At 40.8% G+C, this 21,428-nt stretch overlaps 1 protein-coding gene across 4 annotated transcripts in view; it reads left to right on the forward strand.

Annotated features, from left to right (window-relative positions):
• Positions 1 to 21,000, forward strand: part of FAM168B (family with sequence similarity 168 member B) — a 24,543-nt gene extending 3,543 nt beyond the window's left edge. The window contains exons 1-7 of one of the 4 annotated variants that reach the window (XM_027661951.1): positions 301 to 463; positions 6,175 to 6,255; positions 9,768 to 9,851; positions 13,390 to 13,532; positions 14,490 to 14,667; positions 15,970 to 16,099; positions 17,477 to 21,000. In XM_027661951.1, the coding sequence (XP_027517752.1) occupies positions 6,186 to 6,255; positions 9,768 to 9,851; positions 13,390 to 13,532; positions 14,490 to 14,667; positions 15,970 to 16,082 (588 nt within the window). In that variant the 5' untranslated portion in view covers positions 301 to 463; positions 6,175 to 6,185 and the 3' untranslated portion in view covers positions 16,083 to 16,099; positions 17,477 to 21,000. Of the gene's footprint in view, positions 1 to 300; positions 464 to 5,862; positions 5,882 to 6,173; positions 6,256 to 9,767; positions 9,852 to 13,389; positions 13,533 to 14,489; positions 14,668 to 15,969; positions 16,100 to 17,476 lie in introns of those variants that run through there. The other 3 variants (XM_027661953.1, XM_027661952.1, XM_027661950.1) reach the window with 3 other exon arrangements.
• Positions 21,001 to 21,428: the final 428 nt, after the last annotated feature.

A 21,428-nucleotide genomic window follows, 5' to 3' on the forward strand; every position in this document is an offset into this window, starting at 1 on the left:
GCCCCGCTCCCTCAGCCCGGCCCAGCGCTGGCGGCGGGCCCGCCCCGCAGCGCTCGGCCCGGCGGGGCCCCCGCGGCGCGGCCCGGCCGTAACAGGTGCCAGGCGGCCCCGGGCAGGGCCCGCGGCGCTCGGTGGTGCCCGGAGCGCGGCGGTGCCGCGGGTCGGTGATCGGTGTCAGCGCACGGCGCCCGGCGGTGGCTCGGTGGAACTGCGGTGGCGTCATGAGGGCACGGCCGGCCGGGCTCGCGGTCGATGCCGTCGGTGTGTGCGGGGCCGGGAGCGCGACTTGCCCGACACCTCTGTGCCCCTGAGCGGGCAGCGGCTCGGGGGCTGTGCCCTGCGTGTCTGCGGGGAGCTGTGAGCCAGAACGGACAGAGGTACAAACCGGGCCTGCAGTGCTTTTCTAGATCGCTTGGAGCCAAGTAAACACCGCGCGAACGGTGGAATCGGTGCTCTGAGAAAGGTAAAAGTGCGGGTTTGGTGAGGGGAGCACAGAGCTCTGATCGGGAGAAGAGCTGGACTTCGTTTGCTCTTAAATGTTGATCGCGGTGTGTGCGTTACCTAATGCGACCAGACTCTCTGTCTGCTCCGGTGTGATTTTACTGTAAGATGTGTAATTGTCAGTGTCATAAAACCTCCGCGCTCGTACAACACACACTTTCCAGCCTGTCTGTTTGGGGTGGTAATTACACACTTCAACTTTAAGGTTAAAAAGGAGGGGGAGTTAAGAGGCTTTTCGAAGTTCTCTCTTAGTTGTGAACTTGTGACGGTTTCATGTTATTTCAAAAAGGAATATGGAATAAACTGAAAAGGAAATTTGGCAATAGGTGGGCTTTTAAGGTTCTTACAGTGAGGAGTTGATGATTTGGGGACTTGTCTGAGATGAGAATATCCACGGACTCAAAGTTTTACAGGAGATGGGAGGATTGGAGATGATAATTCCTATCCCTTGTGCCATAGCAACCACAGAAGTTGTAGGCTTTGAGAAATGCAAAGCATTTTGTTTAATGTTTTCCGTAGGTAGAAGATTTTTTTTTTTAAAAAAAAAAAGGTTTTGGTAATGTTCTGGGTTTTTTTGAAGAGTAGAGCAATGCAGCAATCACAAGCAGGGTCTTACTCTTAAATTTTTTATATATGTTTTCTTTTTGTGAATGGCATATGGAACTGTTGAGTCTTTGACATATAATCACGTTGTGTCTGTCCTTACTGATGTTGGGCCCAGGTAGTGTTGTGTTAATATGTGTGTACTTTACACACAAAACCACCCGTAACAAACCCCGGGTAGGGCAGGTTTACAGGTGAGGATTGTGTCCCTTAGACAGGATTGGAAAGTCTAAACTGCTCCTTTTTAGTCTTAGAAAGAACAAGGCATGCACACAAAGCTTAGAAGGTGACTGCAGCTGTCTTATGCTTGTAACATCTTGTAACCCGAGCAGGGGAGTGAGACTTGCCTGGGAATGATGTTTGCAGCTCTGTATTTTACTTTATGTGTGAACTTCGGGCAGTTGTGAATTGTCCTTTTCCAGGCTGTGGTTCTGCACCCTCAGTCTGTGCTGTTACTGTCCAGTCCTGCTCCCTTCCTTGCGTTGGAGCCAGTGCTGTCTTGGACATTTGGTGATGTGTCGTGGTTCTCTCACGCTGGTAGATGGCAAACATAGCAATCCTGTATCCAAAAAAACTCCAGCAGACCCCACACTCCTGCCAACCAGCTTAGTGAGGGGTCCCAGCACAGGGGGTGGGGTTGCTTGCCAGCTGCATGGCAGTTCTGTGTAGGCATTGATTCCGACTGGCTGCAGCCAGGGACTACCATGAACCCGTGCCCTGGGCTGAACATGGGATTACCTGCTTCCTGGTAAAATTCAGTGACCTTTTTGAGGTCTTGGATGCATGGAAGACATTCAGCTGCCTGCAAGTGTCAGTGCAGCCTGGGGTGCCTTGTCTTGGTCTTTGGGAAGCCTTACATGCCTCCTGCTACAATTCCCCTTTTTTAAACTAATTGTGACAGAAGTGCCTGTTATTTGGCCTCGGATTTGCATCAAACAGCCCGTTTTGGTGGCCGAAGTTTTAACAGAAAGTAACTGAGACTTTAATCTTTGTCAGTTATTTGAAGAGCTGAAGTGTCATGAACTGTTTTCTTTGCTACTTAGCAGTGGAAATTACTTCTTTTACATTACAAACTATCAGGCACTTATAAATTTTAGTTCTATTAAGCTTTGACTGGAAGTCAAATGGATAGAATGTTACTAAGATGGTAATCAACTTTGTAAGTGGAAACTGGGCTGTTAGTACAGTTTCATAGCAAGTGGCATTCCAGAAGTGTTCCAGGGTGGATAGATGTTAAACACTGCAATGGTTTAGTGTGAGTCTGCTTAAGTTCCAAGAAGGAAAGCGTTAATGGACACAGTAGTGTGCTTTAGGCGAGGTACTTGGAGATTCTTCTCCAGCTTTTGTGATGGAATTGTCATAAAATGAGCACCAAGCGACATTCAGTGGGTCTTGTTCTCTGTGTTCCTGCACAACTTTGAAAATCAGTGGTAAGAAAATACATCTGTTACCCAGGAACGTGCAGTTTGTCCTGCAGGATTTGCAGTGATCTGTGGAGGTTTGCATGCAAATCTCTCTGACACGGTTTGTAAAAGCAGAATTTCCCAGAAATGTGTGTGTTCCAAATGTAGCAGGAAAAGCCGTGTGCAGAGGAGATCCAAGTGGGAGTGCTAAAGCTTCAGCATTAGCAGCAGTTGGCCTTTGTGCTCAGCTTCCCAAAACGTGGATTTAAGAGGAGGATGATTGTCCTGGTATCTGTACCAAGATGAGATTTAACAGACCTGATCAGAACTGAGTTTAATTGCCTGGCTCTGGCAGGAGTGAAAGGTGAAGCATTTGCACTTCCCAAACATCCTTGGGTGTTCTTTAATGGGAGCGTTTTAATAAGTGTGATTGCCTTCATTTCAGCTGAGAGAGTAACTCGTTCACAGTTTATTTTGTGCAATTTATATACAGATGATGCACAGTAGACACTTATTTGCATATCCATTAACATGAGAATGCTTTGGAGGGACTGCCAGCAAAGCAGTTGAAAGGCCTGATTCTTTGGGTTTGCTTTGTACCGGTTTCCCAAGTGTTTGATGTGGACTTGGAGCGTTCCAGGGAAGTGGACTGCGAGGTTCCACATTTCAATGTAACAGATGCCCTTCCAAGAGAAATTACGGTAAGAGTGGGATGATTGCAACCACCGGGTAATGCCGTATAATTACAGTTACACATGTTGGGTCCTTCAGAGAAGACCCGAAAATAACTGGTTTTGATGAGGAACGATCTGATGTTTTGTCTGAGTTACAAAGACTGTGAGCACTTGGTGTAGGCTGGTGGCTCCTGACTTGTCTGTCAGTGGTGACAGCAGTGGGTGAAAAGAAATACCTTTCCAAAAGGTCTGTCCAACCCAAGTTGAATTAATGTGTGTTTGTACACATGTGGGGTTGGAAGTGTGGATACATTTGAAGTGGAAGCAGACATTGTTTCCAGAAGAGGCAGCTTGAGGCTGCAAGTGCCATAGGTTTTTTCCCCTTATTTAAATGGAATTCCTCTCTCTTAATCTGTACTTGGAGATCAAGTCTTGTCTCACCTTTTCTATTCATTTTCTATACCTCTTCAGCTTTGTGTGACTTCTCTTTAAGTCATTCCCCATAGTGAATGTCCTTGTGTTCTTCTGCAGTCATTGACTACTAATACTTGTAATAGTTGGGGTTTTTTAATGTATTTTACCTAAATAGTCACAGAAACCCCTTTCTGACTTCCCAGCTGACAGTCCTTTTTCTTCTCATTGCCATTCAGGGTGGTTTGAGAGGGTTACAGGGTCTTCTTTGCTCCTGATTCCTGTAGAGAATACAAGGAGGAGCAGCATATCTGTGGGGATACAGCAGTGTGGCACAGGGCTGTTTCATTTGTGTGGGAGGGTTTATCCACCTCCTTAATTAAGACTTTTGCCCCACAACTGGGAAATGCTGAAACCGTAGTGAAGCTTGAACCTTTAGGTTCAAACACAAAATGTGACATCATCAAATGAGAGGAAAATGCAGGGAGAAATAATGGGAACAGACTGAAGTGGACTGAAGAAGACTCTCAAGTAAATGAGAGTCCTTTATCTAGAGAGGGGGTGCACTGGAGAAAGTATGGGAGGACAGAGCAGCCTGTTGATTATGGCACAGCACAGCTAATGCTGCTAAAACTCCATGGGCTTCAGTGAGAAATGGCACTTTAGACTTGAAGTGTAGTTTGCTGTAGGACATTTCCAAAGAGATTTGTGTCAAATGGAAATTTCTGATGTGGGTCAGGTGATTGAAACATGCTGCTCTGGGGAACTTTATTCATACTAAGCGATGTAAATGCCAGGTTGTTTGGGTTTTAACTCAGTGGATTCTGTTATCTTGGTATGTAATGAAGTATGAATCTGCAGGGAAAAAGGCAGTTCTGTGTAAGTTAGTATTAATGCAAAGTGGGGGGAAAGCCAAAAACTGGTAAAATCTTGTAATGCTCTTATATCGACTTTGAGTGTTTTGTGAAACCTGATGATAAACTTACTGATAGCACTTACTTTGATTTCTTAATTTTGCACAAATGGCTCTTCTGTTGTGTACTAGGTGCTGCTGAAACTCTTGGCACAGGGTTGGTTTTAGGGTTTCTTTAAAAAGCACACTATTTATGCTTTATAGAGTCACTTACCATAGATTTATCAGTGCAGCTATATTGATAAATTCCACTTGAATTCCTGCCTTAACATGTTCTGTAACTAAGGTAACACATGTGGAATTAGACTTTCATGTTTCCTAATTTTCTTTTACAAAATTCTGTTAAACCAACAGAGTGTTAAGCAGTTTAACACATTTTAAGTAAGACAGCTTGAGATGTAGAAGAGTGAGTGACTCAAGTATCAGCTATTAACGGTTAATAAGAAAGTTTGGGTTCATAGGGTGCCTTTCTGTCTTGATGCTGGAGGCTCTTTGTAGTGAACACTGGGTGCTTGCAGGGAGAATCACAGAAAATGCTGAGTTGGAAGGGACCACGAGGATCATCAAAGTCCAGCTCCTGGCCCTGCACAGGATACCCCCAAGAGTCTCACCCTGTGCTGGGAGCATTGTCCAAACTCCAGTGCTGTCGGGCTGTGTGCCTTGAGCACTCCCTGGGGAGCCTGTTCCAGTGTCCAGCCACCCTCTGGAGGAAGAACCTTTTCCTGCTATCCAACCTAAACCTCCCTTGAGATGTGCTTAATCTTTAGATATATACAGAAAATCAGATGATTGGAGATACTAAGGTTTAAATACGTGGATTTTCTTCTAAAATACCAGAAAAGTAGTTGCAAACAGTAGTCCTGTATGAGCCACTTGAGAAGCATCTTCAATGCCATTTTACTTTCTGTGGTGTTTGTGTACAAGGTTCTTTTTAAAACTGGGGGGTTGGTTTTGTTCCCGTGGGTGATGTTGGCTGTAGGTGCCTTTCTGGTGCATGAATGCATCATTCAGAAAGGACTGGACACAACTGCCAGCTTCTCATGGGCTCTGAAGAACTTGGCAGCAAGTAAACAAATAAATAAATGTGGGCTGGCTGTCTAAATGTACAGAGTCTTTTGCCACTTCCTTGGGCTGTTGATGGTTGATAATTTAGTGCTGGTAAAGGACTGGAATCCCAGGCTTGAAATGCCAGTAGGAGTAGACCATAAGTGTCTCCTTCCCTTGGCAGGAGGCTTCATAAACAAAAGGGGAAGAGGCCAGGATTGATGGATGGTAGGTGGATGAAGAGTGACTTTATAGGTGGAATGAGGGGAGATGTCCAACACAAGTGAACCCCTGCAGTGGGCTGTGGATCTGTGCACCAGGGGGAACTCTGGGTGATGGAAATGTTTTGAAAGCGTGCTCCACAACAGGGAATGTTTCATTCCTGAGACATTCTCTGGCTGATTGAGGGTTGGGATGCTTTGAAATTTTATTTCTGCAGTGATTCTCTCCTGCTTGTGGCTACGGTTTTAGTGTTGATGAGTAGTGGAATTGCCGCTTTTTCCTCAGTTGCTTTTTCTTCCAGTACACTTTCCTAATTTCTAGTTCCACAGTAGTTGCTGAGATTTCAAGTTTTTCCTATACTTAAGTAAATACTGGTTTTCTTTTTCTTTGTTTCCTGTTTCAGTTACTGAAATCATGAATCCTGTGTATAGCCCTGGATCTTCTGGGGTTCCCTATGCAAATGCCAAAGGAATTGGTTATCCAGGTAAGTAACTCTGTTTTCTAACAAATTCTACAGCTCTTTGCTTTCAAGAGAAATAGTCATTAAAGAATGCCTTCATGTAAATCTGTTTGGGGATTGGGGTGGGGTTGCCTTTAAATTTAAAAAGTGACATTTCAAGAGTGATGTTATTTCTTCTGTTATATTTCTAACTTCAGTATCTCTTCCAAAGCAGCTTATTTTAGGAGCTCTAATAATTGCACCCTGCAAGAAGAGGAGTCAGTCTATTTCTGCTGCTGCTTGACAGGCACTGTTAACCTTTCTATCCTCTAATTCTTGTTCATGCTCCTGTTTTATGACTGTCCAAAGCATAGCATAAAGGATGGGACCAAGAAAATGACCAAAAATGGTTTTGTAACACAAATGTATTTCTTGCTTTATCTGTTTCTCATTGACCTCAGGTTTCTCACCAGGGTTTATTTCCCCTCATCTCCTAATGTGTGTGCAAGCAGGTTTCACTTCTGATATCTCCATAGTCTAAAAGTTGGAGGAGGCAAAATTACATTTGGACAGAGCTTTCCAGGAAGGCCAGAGAGAAGCCTGTGTGCCTCTGGGAGACATTTCAAGCAGCGTGTCTTGATGCTGTCTGTCTTTATTTCTGGTATCTGTGAGATAAGGGAATTTCCATTCTGGGAGAGACCAGAGGGTCTTTCAGCTCAGATTTTATATTCCGTAAAAAGTTAAACTTTTGCAGCTTTTACAGCAAAGGATTTTTGTGATTTATTTGGTGTCTGTGTTGGGAGGTAGAAATCACTCTCTGCTGTTACTGTTTATATTCTTGGTAGCTGTACTATATTTTCCTACTGGTATTTACTGTTCTTAAATTTGTTTTTCAGCTTAGGTAATGCTCTAGTGGTCATATTTCCCTGTTCTACTTTTCTGTGATCCTCCTTCTAAATACTGGTGCATAAATGAATTCTCCTTATTGCTGACTGTCTTAAAAACATTTTAATTTTATTTTTTGCTTTTCAGATTCCTCAAACTAGCATACATTTCTTGATTTCTACAGTATTTGTAAGGGGAAAACACAAAGTGTGTTGCAATGTTTTTAAGTCTGTTGAGTGACTGGAGTGGTGCAGTAATAAATTGTAAAGCTGATGCTGTGTAGCCATAAGTCCTGCAGGATGGTTTTACTCCCTGTAACTGAGTTATGAGGGCTGCAGTAATTTTACAATAAGGCAAGCAGCAGAGGTTTACTAATTAATATAATTGATGCAAGAGTTATTTCTATATTTATAATAGATTGCTTTTTCAGGACTTTCTTTTGCTTTAGGTAAAGATTATCATGAATTATTTAAATATGAAGTTGTATTTTTAGCTCTATTCATTTTCTAAATGCAGATTTATATTAACCAGGGTTTCATTTGTACTTATAACCATTTATACATTGCATTCAAGCTCTTGTTTATACTAAACTAAGTCATACCTTAATTTACTTTGGAAGATATACTATTGTAGATTCATAAAGTTTAAACAACATTAAACAGCAGTTTAAACAACATTACCACTTCTAATCTTTTATTTTACTGTTGCACATACTAGACTATGTATTGAATTATGTAAGTGCTTTATATTTGTTAGTTTGCATAACTGATATATGTGGAATTGAAGTAGAATTGTTACAGAAGTGCCTTTAATATCATGCTACAAGCTGGTTACTCCAAATTCTCCCTTGCAGGAGTCAGTTCATGAGTTCATACAACTGTGACCCTTAAATTCAGCTCAGTCAGTGATGTGTTACACCATTAGTTCACTGAGCTGCCTGGTTCAGGCTTTTAAGATTTTGGGATAAACACAAAGCACATTCTCTAAATGGAAAAGTAGACTTGCATTTTAGTGGTTTTTTTAAAGCTGTTGCATGAGTAAGTCCCCCTTTTTTGCCTCTCCTGATTTAAAAGCTGCAGTTTCTCCACTCAGCATCATTGCATTTGCATGGGTTGCATGGTAATAGAAAGTAAGGAACACAGCAGTAGGTGGAATGCATTATTGAAAGGCAATGTGTTTCTAAAGCTGTTGCATATTTAATAACAGTTTATATTATACTAGACCTATTTTAGGTTGTTGGATAGGCTTCCACCAGCAAAAAATCAATATTCAAATGTTCTCATGCAGATGGAAGTTCTGTGTAGAAGTTAAAGCCGGTGCTTGTTGTAGTTCCATTTTTCACAAATGACTGTTCCCTGAGCAGCTCAGAGCTGAAGCTGTGAAGGCAGGAAGGGGGACTGGAAGTGTGTACAGTGTACATCATGTTGCAGATCTGTAGTTGTTTTGAGTAAGGTGCAAACCTGTACAAAAGCTTTTCACCGGCAACTCATGAGTTTGAAAACTGAAGAGCTATTTACACCCTGAAAAGTTGTTGTTACTACTTGGATATGTTATTTTTAACTTTGATTTTTAAGCCTAATGCTTTTCTTAGTCTTATCCATGCTGACCACCCAGTAGCAGTGCCAAGTGTATGCCACTTGATATGTTTACAGAGTGCTTACAAAACTAGGTTAGCATATATAGTCCTGAGCTGAGGAATTCTTATTGTTGAGAGTAATTGCTGAGGACTGTGGGATTTATAATGAAATAGAAGCCCTTAAAATTGAAATAGTGCTTTAAAACTAGCAGCTTTAAGTCTGACAGTGGAGATGCAAATGGTAATTGCCTTTTATCTGGAGAAGTTGAAATCTTTTTACTTTGATAACAGAATATGGTGGTAACTCCATCTTTCTAAATACAGTCATTACTGGGTTTTATACAATTTGGAATATGTAAATAAGTTCATGGAAAAATTAATAGCTATGATTAATTCAGAAATTTCACTTACTAAATCTAAGCAAGTTTCATATCTTTCAAGTAACTGGCTTTTGCTAATGCTGTTCTTTGCCTTGTGTTGGAGGCCAGTCTGTCACGTTAGTTCAGCCCTGGTTGTTTTACTCTGGTGTAGAAGTGCTTCACTGTCATTTTGCCAGTGCCTCTGTGAGTCCCTCTGTACTGGTAACTGTCAGGGTGTGTCTGAAATAGGGGAGCTTGTCAGATACCAAGTGTAATAACAAATCCCTGTCAAATTTAACAAGCAGTTTGGATACTGCTGCTTTGTACTTTCTGCTTGAGATATCGCTGGTCTGGAGAGTCAGAGTCACTCTGACTTGGAGGGATTTATTTCTGTGAAAAAGTCCCTCCAGATAAATGCTGTCTGTACATCAAATCTTAAAACTCATGCTGGGGGGGAAGGAATGTAGGATAATCACACAAAACTTTGTTTTCCAGCTAACTTAAGAGCTCCTTGACCAACAGAGAGTTACTGAAACAGGGATGTAAGGGAGAAAGCTGAGGTGTCACAAGTTCTGTTCTCACCTAGCATTCACTTCCAGGTGGCCTGGGAGAAGGGGAGCCCAGTGTTTTAGTTGAGGAGGTGGGATTGAAGGCTGGCTGTTTGCTTACCTCAGTTAAAATCTGGGTAGACTGTGCAGTCAGTCAAGAAGGTAACTTTGACTTGTACTTTCTTCCAGCTGGCTTCCCAATGGGCTATGCAGCAGCTGCTCCTGCCTATTCCCCTAACATGTATCCTGGAGCAAATCCTACCTTCCAAACAGGTATGTGTGGTAGGTATGTTTGAAAGTTGTTGAAAGAATGAGGAAAAGCTGCAGGAGCTCACAGTAACACTTGTACTGTGGGATAAGTTTACGTTTGAATATGACTCATAAGGAATCATCTGATAAATTAAAATTAACATAATCTTATCTTAAGTCATAGTGCTTGCACCTTCTGAGAAGAGAACAGCTGAAGTTTTAGCTGTTGTTTCTGTATTTCAGGATGATGCTTGAGGCTTACATTGCATTTCCCTTCACTGCTTCCTTTGTGATTCTGCTTGTTTTGCATCTTACTGGTCATTTCCAGATTCTTGTTTTTTCTTCTGTTTGTTGTCCTCAAAATTACTCTTTTTCATCCTTTCCTTAAATCATATCTTTCCAAGTTCAGCATGCTGGTGTCTTTCTGCCCTTAAAATTGTCTTGCACAAACAGATGGTCTGGAAAGCCTGGTTGCTGGGTAAAAGTGTTTTGTCCACAGTGGACACAGGAGAGGCTTTAGGTAACTGCACCTGCATGTGTGTTGGTTAAGAGAAGGGTACCCTGAGAGGCTTGGGAAAAGGGAGATGGAAGAACAGTCACAGGAAACAAAGCACTCCAGAGTTATTTTTGTGTAGTCCTGCTTTCACTAATAGAACATGATTTTGATGTGCTAATCCATGAAACAGAACAGTAATGGCAGCATTTCATTTCCACGTAAACCAGGAGCATGGGTCTGATACAACAGCGTCCTCCCTGGGCTTATTTTGTACATGAAGGAATTCCTTACATTGCTTTGTTAATGTAAATCTAGGCCATCCTCAGGAACTCTTTCACTTCCATGTATTATGCCAGTTTTCCAGATATACATGGCACATAACCAGATTTGTCCCTGAGTGCCCTTGTGTCATGGGGATAGGAAAGTATACTGCTGGAAATCGGGGAACTCATGTTGTGGAAGTCTGCTTGGTGTTGAAGTCCAGTGTTTGTAAAGGATGCATTTCATTAACTACCAGGAGACTCTTGAGGGTGTGGCAGCAATTACTGAGACAAGACAGAGTAGGTCTTATGAAATGTTTGCCTGCAGAACCTGTTAAAAGTGTGTAGCTTTCCTTGGAACTGTGCAGTATTCCCGTTAGTACAACCTGTGTCACTGTTCAGTTTGGCACAGTGAGTGCAGACTCACTCATTTGTCTTGTCTTTATGGTAAGGAAATGGATCAGTGTTCTAGTAATTAAAAACAAATTTAAAGATCTGTCCCTTGGGTAAATGTGGCCACTGTGCTAGTGTCATGTCTGGGGGCGCATTTGCACTGGACTGCTTCAGAGCTCTTCTGAGAGTGATGTTCAAGGAGAGCAGTTCCCATCAGGGTCTAACTCTTGGCTTGGGCACCAGAGCCCTCTGTGGGCTTTTATTATTGCAAACAGGCTATCCAGTGGCACAGGTAGGGTGACCTTAGTGATGTGTCTGCCTCCTGTGCTCCACTGCATGTACCCTGCAGCTGTGCTGAGGAGCAGCTGTGGGGTTTGATCCCAGGATCACATAACTGAAAGGTGCTTCCACACTTAATGCATGTTGCAGTTTGCAAATGCTGCCACAGGAAGATGAACATAAGCTGCATGGAATGAATTTACCAAATCATGAGACTAATGTTTTTCCCCAGTTGATTGTTTTTTAGCTCTCTGTTAGTTATGTTGTAATAGAAATTTATGGTTTCTGGGACAGATTTTTGACTTCAATGTTAGACTTAATCATGCTGTAATATTAGTTTGCACTGATTAATCTTTGCTATATAGCATGAGATATATTCCAAGTCAGAAAATACTGCTTTTTCACACAAAAGCAAAAAAGTTCTAAGATGTATAGAAGTTGGATACCATCTTTGAATGTCCTTAATTTTTAAAAAACCTGGTACTATTAGAGTCTTTATTGCTGTTGAATGGAAAATAAGCTTTTATTTCAGAACTAAGAATAGCTTTAATTTTTGGCTACTCTTTAAACTGTGAACTAAAGTTCAAAATCTACAGACCCTCTAATTCAGGAAGATAACTTGAAGTACTTTCTCCTAGCAGCTGGGATTTTTTTTATGCCTTTTTTAACCTTTCTGATGTAACTGCTTGTTTGTAGAATCAAAGGTTTTTTAAATCATATTATGCAGCAGTATTTGAACGTGCCACTGCTGTACAGAAAAGGGACTTTTTTACAGGTAACTGTCTTAAATTAGTTTTGAATAATCATGTTAAGGTCTTTGCCCCATGTAAGAGAGAAAAAATAAATGCCTCTTGTGCAGAATTACCACTTTGCAAGAATGAAAAATAAATTGCCTGTGGGTTTTTAGAATGAGAGTGGGCTTCACTGAGGACATAGTTGTAGTTCAGTAATGATGCTTCATGTTCAGCATTTTGTAGCTGTGGTTTCCACCACAAATAGTTCCCCATGCTAGTGGAAGTTACTTCCTCAGCATGCTCTATTTGTGGAATACTTAAGATCTCTAAAAACAACAGAGAGAGTGCTGTGGTGTAGCTTTCTTTAAAGGTGATAAGTTCTATTAAAATGTAAACCTATTTCTTCATTAGCTAAACAGCTTTGAGTTTGAAGGGTGGAATGAAATTGCAAAGAAACTCAGACTTCTGCAAAAAGAATGGAGGTCATCTGTCATCATGCTGTCTGCACAGACTGATTTTTGACAGCACAAATGCCAGCATTCTCTCTGCTGTGTGACTTCAGATCTGTTCTCTGTGTTGAAGTCAGCACATTCTAGACAGTTTTTCAAGTCAACCTAATCTCTACTCCAATAGTCTCTTTTTTTTTTTTCTATAATTACTGAGTGTCTGTTCATCCTTGGTAGTAGTTTGTACAGTTCCAACTGAATGGGAGTAGTGCCTGTGGATGTTGTGTTTTCTGGTGTGGTGGATCTGCATGAGACCCAAGATGTTTTCACAGTAACCCAGACTAGTGTGGCCTTTCGTATTTATTTTAGCCAGTTCAGAAAATGCCAGAAAACAAATACAAACAAATGTAGGGTGAAATAGAGGTTGCAGATTGTGTGTGTCTGTTCTCTGACAATCCATCTTGAGCTCTTTGGATGATTTGGGCTTTCAACATTCTTGTTCTTATGCTGTATCATCTCCTACAGGAGGTGACTGCAGGTTAGTCAACTGTTACTGTGTTTTGCCAGGACGATTTGGGGGGTGTTGAGAGTTGAGTGACACTAATATGTGCCAAGTCCTCCTGTATAAGGATGCTGCCTAATGTGCCCAATCCAAATATTTAATAACGTTACTACCAAAATGCACTTTTTGCTCTCTAGTCATAGATTTGAAAAGTAAAGTCGTGCAAATACACAGTTAACTTTTCATGCTTAGTTGAGGCAGTCAAAGGCTATTTCCAGTTACTGTTACCAGTATTAGGTGAATGATTAAACTTGCATATTGAGACCAGCTTACTGAGTCCTCACATGAAGATTATGGCATTGGGAAATAAAAGAATTGTTGCCCTAACTTCAGGAAGCCGTGCACTGCCCTGTGTTTCCCATGGTTTTGATGCAGATTTGCCTTTGTTTCAGGTTATACACCAGGTACCCCGTACAAAGTCTCCTGTTCACCCACCAGTGGAGCAGTGCCACCGTATTCCTCGTCACCGAATCCCTACCAGACTGCTGTGTACCCAGTCAGAAGTGCCTACCCACAGCAGAATCCATATGCACAGGTACACAGGCAGATCCAAAAACATGTCACTTTGGGTGGTGCTTTGTGTTCCCTGTAACACCTGTGTGAACTCATAACCTTTCATCACATTCATTTCTTTGTGCATGGAGAGAATCTTCAGCTGCCTGCAGTAAGAACTCTTAATTAACACAGTGATTTACAGAGTGTGCATGCAGTTTTATATTCTCTCTTGCACTTACTGATAATGTGGTCTGTCCTTGAAGAGACACTAGATTAAGTAGTTTTCAAAATGTGTGCTGGATGTTCTAACTACCAGTATCCTGATTTCATTTCATCAAAAATTGTCATAAAGTTGCATTCTTTTTTTTTAACAAGTTCTGTGGTAATTCAGGGAGTTACCAAGTCTCATGCTAAGCAAGCTGTTGAAAACTATAAGAAAAGATAGGATTAAGACACTTCAGTAAACATGATATTTTGGGGGAAAGTTGGCCCTCTTTGCATGGTGGAAACCTGCCTGGCATGTGAGCAGTAGTTGAAGGGAATTAATAACCGCGTAACAAGTTTTATCCAGTCTGCCTAGTGTATTTGGATTTGTCAAAAATCTTTGGTTCTTTAACTAAGAGCAGCTGAATAAAAAGTTGTGAAAGATTGAGAAAAGTTCTGTCATGGATTAATATATGAAAGGAGACAAAATGAAGGGAATGAATGACAAATCACTCCTTACTGTGGAAAGTACAGTCAGCAGCGGAGTTCTACAAAGGTCCCTATCTTGAATGTTATCCTAAACGCCTTAAAAATGGATAAAATGTTAAAAATTTTTGCAAGTGAAACACAGTTGAAGTAGTTAAAAAGAATGTTTTGGCTTCTGCTGTGTAAATGCGTTGTGTCTTTAGACCAATACTTTTATTTTATGATACTTTCATGAAAGAAGATACCACTTATCTTCCCCAACAGATACACTGTAATTACTGAGTGTGTACTGTTTTTTCTCCAACAGCAAGGCACTTACTACACACAGCCTTTATATGCAGCACCACCCCACGTAATTCACCACACCACAGTCGTGCAGCCCAATGGAATGCCAGCAACCATGTATCCTGCTCCGATCCCCCCGCCCCGAGGGAACGGGGTCACCATGGGCATGGTGGCTGGGACGACCATGGCAATGTCAGCAGGTCTGTGCACTCGCCACCCTCGGTGTTTCTTGGTGGGGCTCTGCTTTCAGCTCGAGGTGGAACACGGCTGCGTTACACAGACGTGGTGCCTCAGGTGTGCTTGGCACAGTCCTGAAACTGGGTAACTCAGTGTGTCTTCAGAGCGAGTCCAGCTAGTTCAGTGATGCTTTGATCACCTCCAAGGATGGAGGTATTGCATCCTCTTTTCAGATGTCAGTGTTATGGGGTGGTAGTTTTTCTTCATATCTGTATGGAATTTCACTTACTCTTGCATCCTTTGCTTCTCATCTTACCAGTGTTAAGAGTCTGACTTCCTCTCCCCAGTGCATATCTCACTGCCAGTTGAAAGCAGCAGCCTCTTAAGGCTGAGGAAAATCTAGTGTCACAGACCTTCCTTGTCTGTTCAGGTACAACACTTCATGTGTTTGCACTACCTGCTGGTCCTCTGTGCCATGGGCAATGGTTAAGGATGTCTGCTTCCTATTGGAACAGTTTGTTGGAGGTAGTGTTTGGAGAAAATGTTGTTTCACCAGTAATCCAGTCTCATCTGTGAGTGTTTACTGAGGAGGTGTCATGCTTTGTTACTCAGTAGGTGGTTAACTCACGAAGAAATGTCCACATTCACTCAAAGGATGCTCAATTTAGTAATCCAAAAAACAAGAACCATGAGTTTTTTTCAAGATTCTGGTTTTTATTGTGTCAAATCTGTAATTTAATTTGAGAAACCTCAAAAGCAGAGGAGTTAGGTATCACAAACTGAGCTAACATTAAAGTTTTGTTCGTGGGCAAGCTGATCCCAGGTGTTTGTTAATGGTTCTGCAGAGTGCTGTAGAGGAAGGCTGTTGACCCTGCTCTCTCAGGCTGCTTGTTTCTGAAGCCCCTTAATCTGTAAAAACCTGTAATGCAAACAAGAACTAATTTATTCTGGTTTTTCAGTCAAGTTGTCTCTACCATCAGATATTCTTACAGCATGTAAAGGCTGCTGTGGGAGAATCTTGCAGTGAATAATACTTATGTTGCAGGGTTTTTGCTAGAGCTGTTCTTGAGTAATGGGTATCTGTGTTGCACTGGATTAAACATCCATTGGGCTAAAATCACCCCCTTGCTTAAAGGTTCGAAGGAAGATTGGGGCTGGAGTGCAAAATGAGGTAATTTTGAAGATGAGCAAGCTGTAATTATTTTTAAAATTAAATCTTTTTTTTCTCTCCTTCCCTTTTTGTTTGAGTTTTTTTTTCTTTTTTTTTTTTTTTTTTCCTCTCAACTAGAATTTGTGCTTACTGAAAACTGTTCTCTTCATTCTAGGTACTTTGTTGACAACTCACTCCCCAACTCCAGTAGCCCCTCATCCAGTTACTATGCCCACGTATCGGGCTCCAGGAACACCAACCTATAGTTATGTGCCCCCGCAGTGGTGATCATCCTGGCAGTCAGTGTAAGTTACTGATTTAGATTGAAACCACTTAATCTTACAAATGACAGCATTACAGGTTCTTTGGGGGAGAGTCTCCAGAAGGTAAGCAGTCTGGGATGCTTTCACAGTGTTCTAATTGAGTAGGAATACACAAAAATTACTGTTTGTTTACTAGCTGTTCCTTGCAAAGTGCAGCTTTGTACTTTGTACTTCTGTACTTTGTACTAATGATGCTTTTTCAGTGGTCTGTTTCTTCACAAATCATGAATCATTTTCATGGTTCTTGCTTGTTGAATATGAAAGAATGAGTGTCAAGTTTGCCTTCTTAAAATACATCTGGAATTAAATGTATTCAGTGTTTTGGAATCATTAGTAATTGTTGAATTCAGCAGTACTGTGATTCCTGAATGAAACAATGTGTGTGACTCTGAAGTCTTATTTTTGATTGGCTAAATATGTAGGCAGGGCAAGTGTTTTGCCTTGCTCTGAGGGTGAATCTTTCTCACAAGCTGCTGAAACAAATAAACAATCTTGAGATAATTTCATATATTCGTTCTGTTTCAGGTAAGTATCAGTGCATACTTCTTGCAGTCAGCCTGGAAAAAGCATTTTTAGTGTGAACCAAAATTTAGATAATGGATTTCAAGAAAAGGAGTTTAATTTTGAAATCTGCTGTAAAGTGGGATGGACTTTGGGGGTGTAATCAGTGTCAAAATGACACAAAGCGTAATGTTTTTGTGATACATATTTCTGTTTCTGGTTTGTTTGGTTATTTTTAGCATAAGTTGAAAGGAGCTTCATTTGAATTAATGACTTGTCAGACCAACTGAACTTGAAATTTTCACTTTTAGTCCATTTAGTTTATGACAAAAGTTAACTTTGTTTTAACTTGCTCTGGATTTCTTATTTCAGCAGTTAGAAGTACAGAGTTCTGTGATGACAGGTGACTGTTCCCTTTGAGTTAGAAGTGCAGCAGCCGTTTCTCATTTTGCTGTGATGCTGCACAGAAGTCTGCACGTCTGAAATGTTTCACAGAGTATTTCAGCCAAGGACATTGTATCACATGAGCGTAAAAAGTGAGAGTTTGCTGGGAGTAAACTCATGACTGATGGCAATTAAATTTAGCACAAAATACCTTTTTAATATTGCATCTTCTACTCCAAACAAAAGTCAGTGATGGCAGGAAGCTGGAATGGACATGCCAAAACCTGTAGTCAGTTCTAATGCAGAAGCCTCTCCATGTCAGTTGACAGGATAAGTGCTGGGGTAACGTTATGTAGCACTTAACATTTGTCGTGTATCAGTGTGGTGCATGCAATGTTAGAATGTTCTGCCACACTCAAAGAGTATTTCACCTAATTGAGAGTATTTCCCACTCTTTTCCCCCTCTTAATGTAGGTTTGAAGATGGGAGATATGCAATCAAGAAATTGAGGTTTAAAAGTTGGTGCTGAAGCCCTCATGCCTCCAACCAGGACTTTCCTTCTGAATGCTTTCAACACTTGGCTAAACACTACTAATTCCTGATCACTGAAGATTTTCCAGTGCTGCATATCTTACATCTTGGAACTCCAGCAGTTAGTCTTAAAGCAAATCCTGTTTTGTGGACTGTCTTGCAATTTTTTAGCTAATTATAACGATAAAAAGGGAGTATAAATTTATTCTGATCCATATCTAGTTGAATGCATGTTAAAACACAAAAACAAAGCTTGCTCAATCTACCTGCAGTGACTGATGCAAAAACCATCATATGCAAATCCAAAGGAACCGAAAAGTATTTTACAACTTGTATCACTAATGCACTGTTGTAATGTATGCGGGGTCTGAAAAGGTAGAATCATGAAAGTGAGTTTCTTTCTGGAATACCATAACATACATTGGATAAGTGCTTCAGCCTTTTTCAGGTTGATGGAGTTGCCAGTTTAAAAGGGGCATATTTTTATTTAAGTGATGTGTTCTTTTCGAATTCAGCTACTAAATTGGAGTGACTGGAAAATGAGTCAGACAAGCTGTAGAAATCCCGCACACAATTAGTTTACTTCATACCTTTTCATTTTCATGATATGAATTCAGTGTTATACAGATGTTCTTAGGATCAGAATGAAATGACAGAGGTAATGCTGTGTGTGCCAGTAAATAAGGCAAACTTCCTTGAGGCAAAACTGGCTCTTAGGAATAGTAGGAGGTGATATCACCTGCATAAAGAATTGCATGTCCTGGGGAGATTTCTATCCAGTACTATCTTTCATACGATGCAAGATGTGTCAAAGTGAGACTGCCACACAGATTGATAGAAAACACTTTCTTTTAGTTCTCAGTTGAGGAAATCCGTGCTGTTTTTCCTAAAGAATGTTGTAGTCAGTTGAAAATGTATGTGCAGCTGATCCAGCTTGCTTTCTGGAAACTTAAGAAGTGCGAGGGCTTTCTGCAGCAAACAGAGTTCAGCTGCATGTTACTCTGAGGAAAGCTTGTGTGCCTGATGAGTATGTTAAAGGGGAACAAATCATTTTAACGCAATTTCCTTATTAGCTACTTGCAGTATGGACTATGGATACTCTGTAGTAGGGCTGCCAGAGGTTTCAAAAAGCAGTTCTTTTTTTTTTTTTTTCCTGAAAGTATTTGTAATTGAAATAGGAACCACATGTTGGTTACAGCATTTTTACGTGTTTTCTTAGTATTTTTTTTTTACTTCTTAAATTGCACTTGGAAGCACGTAAAATAAGACTGAACTGCAGATTAGCATTTCATTGCAGTGAGTCATTTGTGATATTCTTTCTTGCAACTTCAATTTTTAAAGTACCTCAAAGCAAATGCTGTGGGCATAAAGGGCTAGCCTTGGAACCCATTTGTATACCAAAATCGTTATGGGAGAGATTTTAAATTTTTAAATTTGAATATTGCACATTAAAATCGAGGTTTTTCTTAAACCTGCTTGACTTACAATTCCAGAAAGATGCAATTTTCTTTTTTTTTTTTCTTTTTTTGATACATTCTGCCTGCAATAAATTATGCAGTAAATGGTTATAAAATGTTGTTCCCTTTTAAGCATTTACACCGAGGTATATCAGGCTGTATTGTTCCCTTAGGTAAACTTCCATTCAGAATTAAATTTTTTGAAGTTGTGTATCTAGTTACGCTTTGTTTTGGGGTGTTCTGCTCCTGTACAGATTTGGCAGCTGCTTTGGGGCAGCATCAGTGCTGATTTAGTGCTGCCATCCCAGTACTCTGCCCTGGTGGGAGGCTTGTGTACCTTCATACCCCATTGGTGGTTAGAGCCTTCAGTAACTTTATTTTTTACAGTAAGCACTCTCTGTATTTTGTACCCCCTTTTTTTTTTTTTTAATAAAGTTTAGGTTTATTTTGCATGAATCACTGTCAGTGGATGGCCCCCTTATTTCTAATGCCTTGAACATAACTATGTTGTTAGAATAAGTACTTTAAACCTTATTTGTGAGCACTTACTGCAGCTTAGGGATTTCCATATGTTTTTTATATGGAGCAGAAAATTACCCAAGACAAACTTAGTTGAATCTGTAGTGCTTTGTTCAAGTCTGTTTAACAATTCCATTTATGTAGTAGTGTGCAACTCTGATTAGTGAGGTGTGGCAGAGCACAATGAGCATTAACACAGGGCACTTGTCCTGAGCGTGGTTTTAACCAGGAGCTGAGGTCTGGAGCAGGGCTGTCTTGGGGAGGAGCTGGGAAGGCCAAGCTGAAAGCTTTGCTGTCTCCCGTCTCATCACCATAAACTGAAGCTTTGAAAATCATAGGAGAGAACTTCCATGAATGCTGCAATAGAGAAATAGTTGAGAAATGAATATAACTTCCTGTATATTTGCTCTAACTTCAGATTCCTAAATGTCATCTTGGAATTGGTCTCCATATAGTATTCCATAACATTTAGGCAGTCTCACTTACTTGAGCACTTTTTTTTCTAAGTTGCATTATGGGATTCATCCAGGAGGGAGAAACTGTACCTTTTCCAAAGGTACTACACCTTCCAGTTCTGAGCGACTCTGATCTGCTGGGAGGCTGGAGCGTGTCTCCAGGAGTTGTTATGAAAAGTAACCAAAAGCACAGTGCAGGGGGACGGGGGAATATGTGTATATATAACTATCTTAATGGTATTTTGTTGCAAATAGTAGAAAGCATGGATATAAAACTGCAGCAGGGGAAACTGTACATCATTAAATAGGCGTTTACACAGTGAGGGTCTTACGAAACATTCTCTCCTGCTTTTTATATAACATTCCCTATTTAGAATTCCTTTATAAATGAATACGCAGTATGTGTTTGCACAAGAGCTCCTCAGCAAGTGAAAAGAGCTAGTGCAGTAGAGACATTTCAGATCAAGCTTCTCTTTAAAAAAAAAAAAAAACCAAAAAAAAACACACAAAAAAACTTTTATGGCAGCTTTATATGATTAAAAAAAAAAGTACTACTATAAACCTGGAACTGAAAATAACTTGCAGCAATAACAAAGAGAAGTCCAAGAAAGATTTTTCTTTTTTTTTTGGTTAAAATTCAAATTTCAAGTGTCGAGTTCAGATAAAGTATTTTTAAAAAACTGAGGTATTCCCTATGTCAGTAACAGCTGATGAAAATGTCTTTTAAATGTAGCAGCAGCAAAATAAAAGTGGCTAATAATTGGCACTATAAACATGTAGCCCTAGTCAGTGGCATGGTGGTTAACTAAACACTAGGAAGAAAAAGAGAGAACCTACTATTAGATGTTGCTTATGCTTGTTGTAACCATCTCCTGTTTGAAGTTCCTAGGAGACATGCAAGAATGCTGTTCAAGAAAGCTTCTTTTTGAGTGTACTATGCAAGTTAAATGCTTAGATGCAGTGGTAGACAAAAAAAGTCCTTTATTTTAGTTGAAGTTCTTCCTCGTATTGCTTCATCCACTGAAAAAAAAACAAAAACCAGAACCAAACCACCACCTGTCAGTACCACCGTGTCTTAGTGTTGTCAGAAAATAGCTGATGGTGCAGAGCTGTATACCAGGGTACTCAGCATTGACTGCTCTCCATGGAGCGTTCTGGCTTCACTGCTCCTTGGGTAGTAAGGCAAGAGATGGTCAGGATTGTCTTGGAATCACTCCCCAGTGCTTCAGCACAGTATTACACACTTGTTCATTTGGGTTTTGCTTGAATAGGTGAGCACAGCAATCCAGTACCACCACCTAAGTAGGCTTAAACTCATCCCAGGAGTAGTAACTACCGTGTGTGTGAAACCTTCCATCTTAGGATCGTGAGCGATAGTGATGCTTCAGCTGGAGCTGGAGGGAAAGGACGGACACGGGGGCTGTGCCTGGCCGGTGTGGTGCCCGGGCTGTGGGCTGTGCCTGG

This window comes from Corapipo altera, unplaced genomic scaffold (assembly GCF_003945725.1).
Source record: "Corapipo altera isolate COAL_440 unplaced genomic scaffold, ASM394572v1 175, whole genome shotgun sequence".
In the NCBI taxonomy this organism is placed as follows: domain Eukaryota; kingdom Metazoa; phylum Chordata; class Aves; order Passeriformes; family Pipridae; genus Corapipo; species Corapipo altera.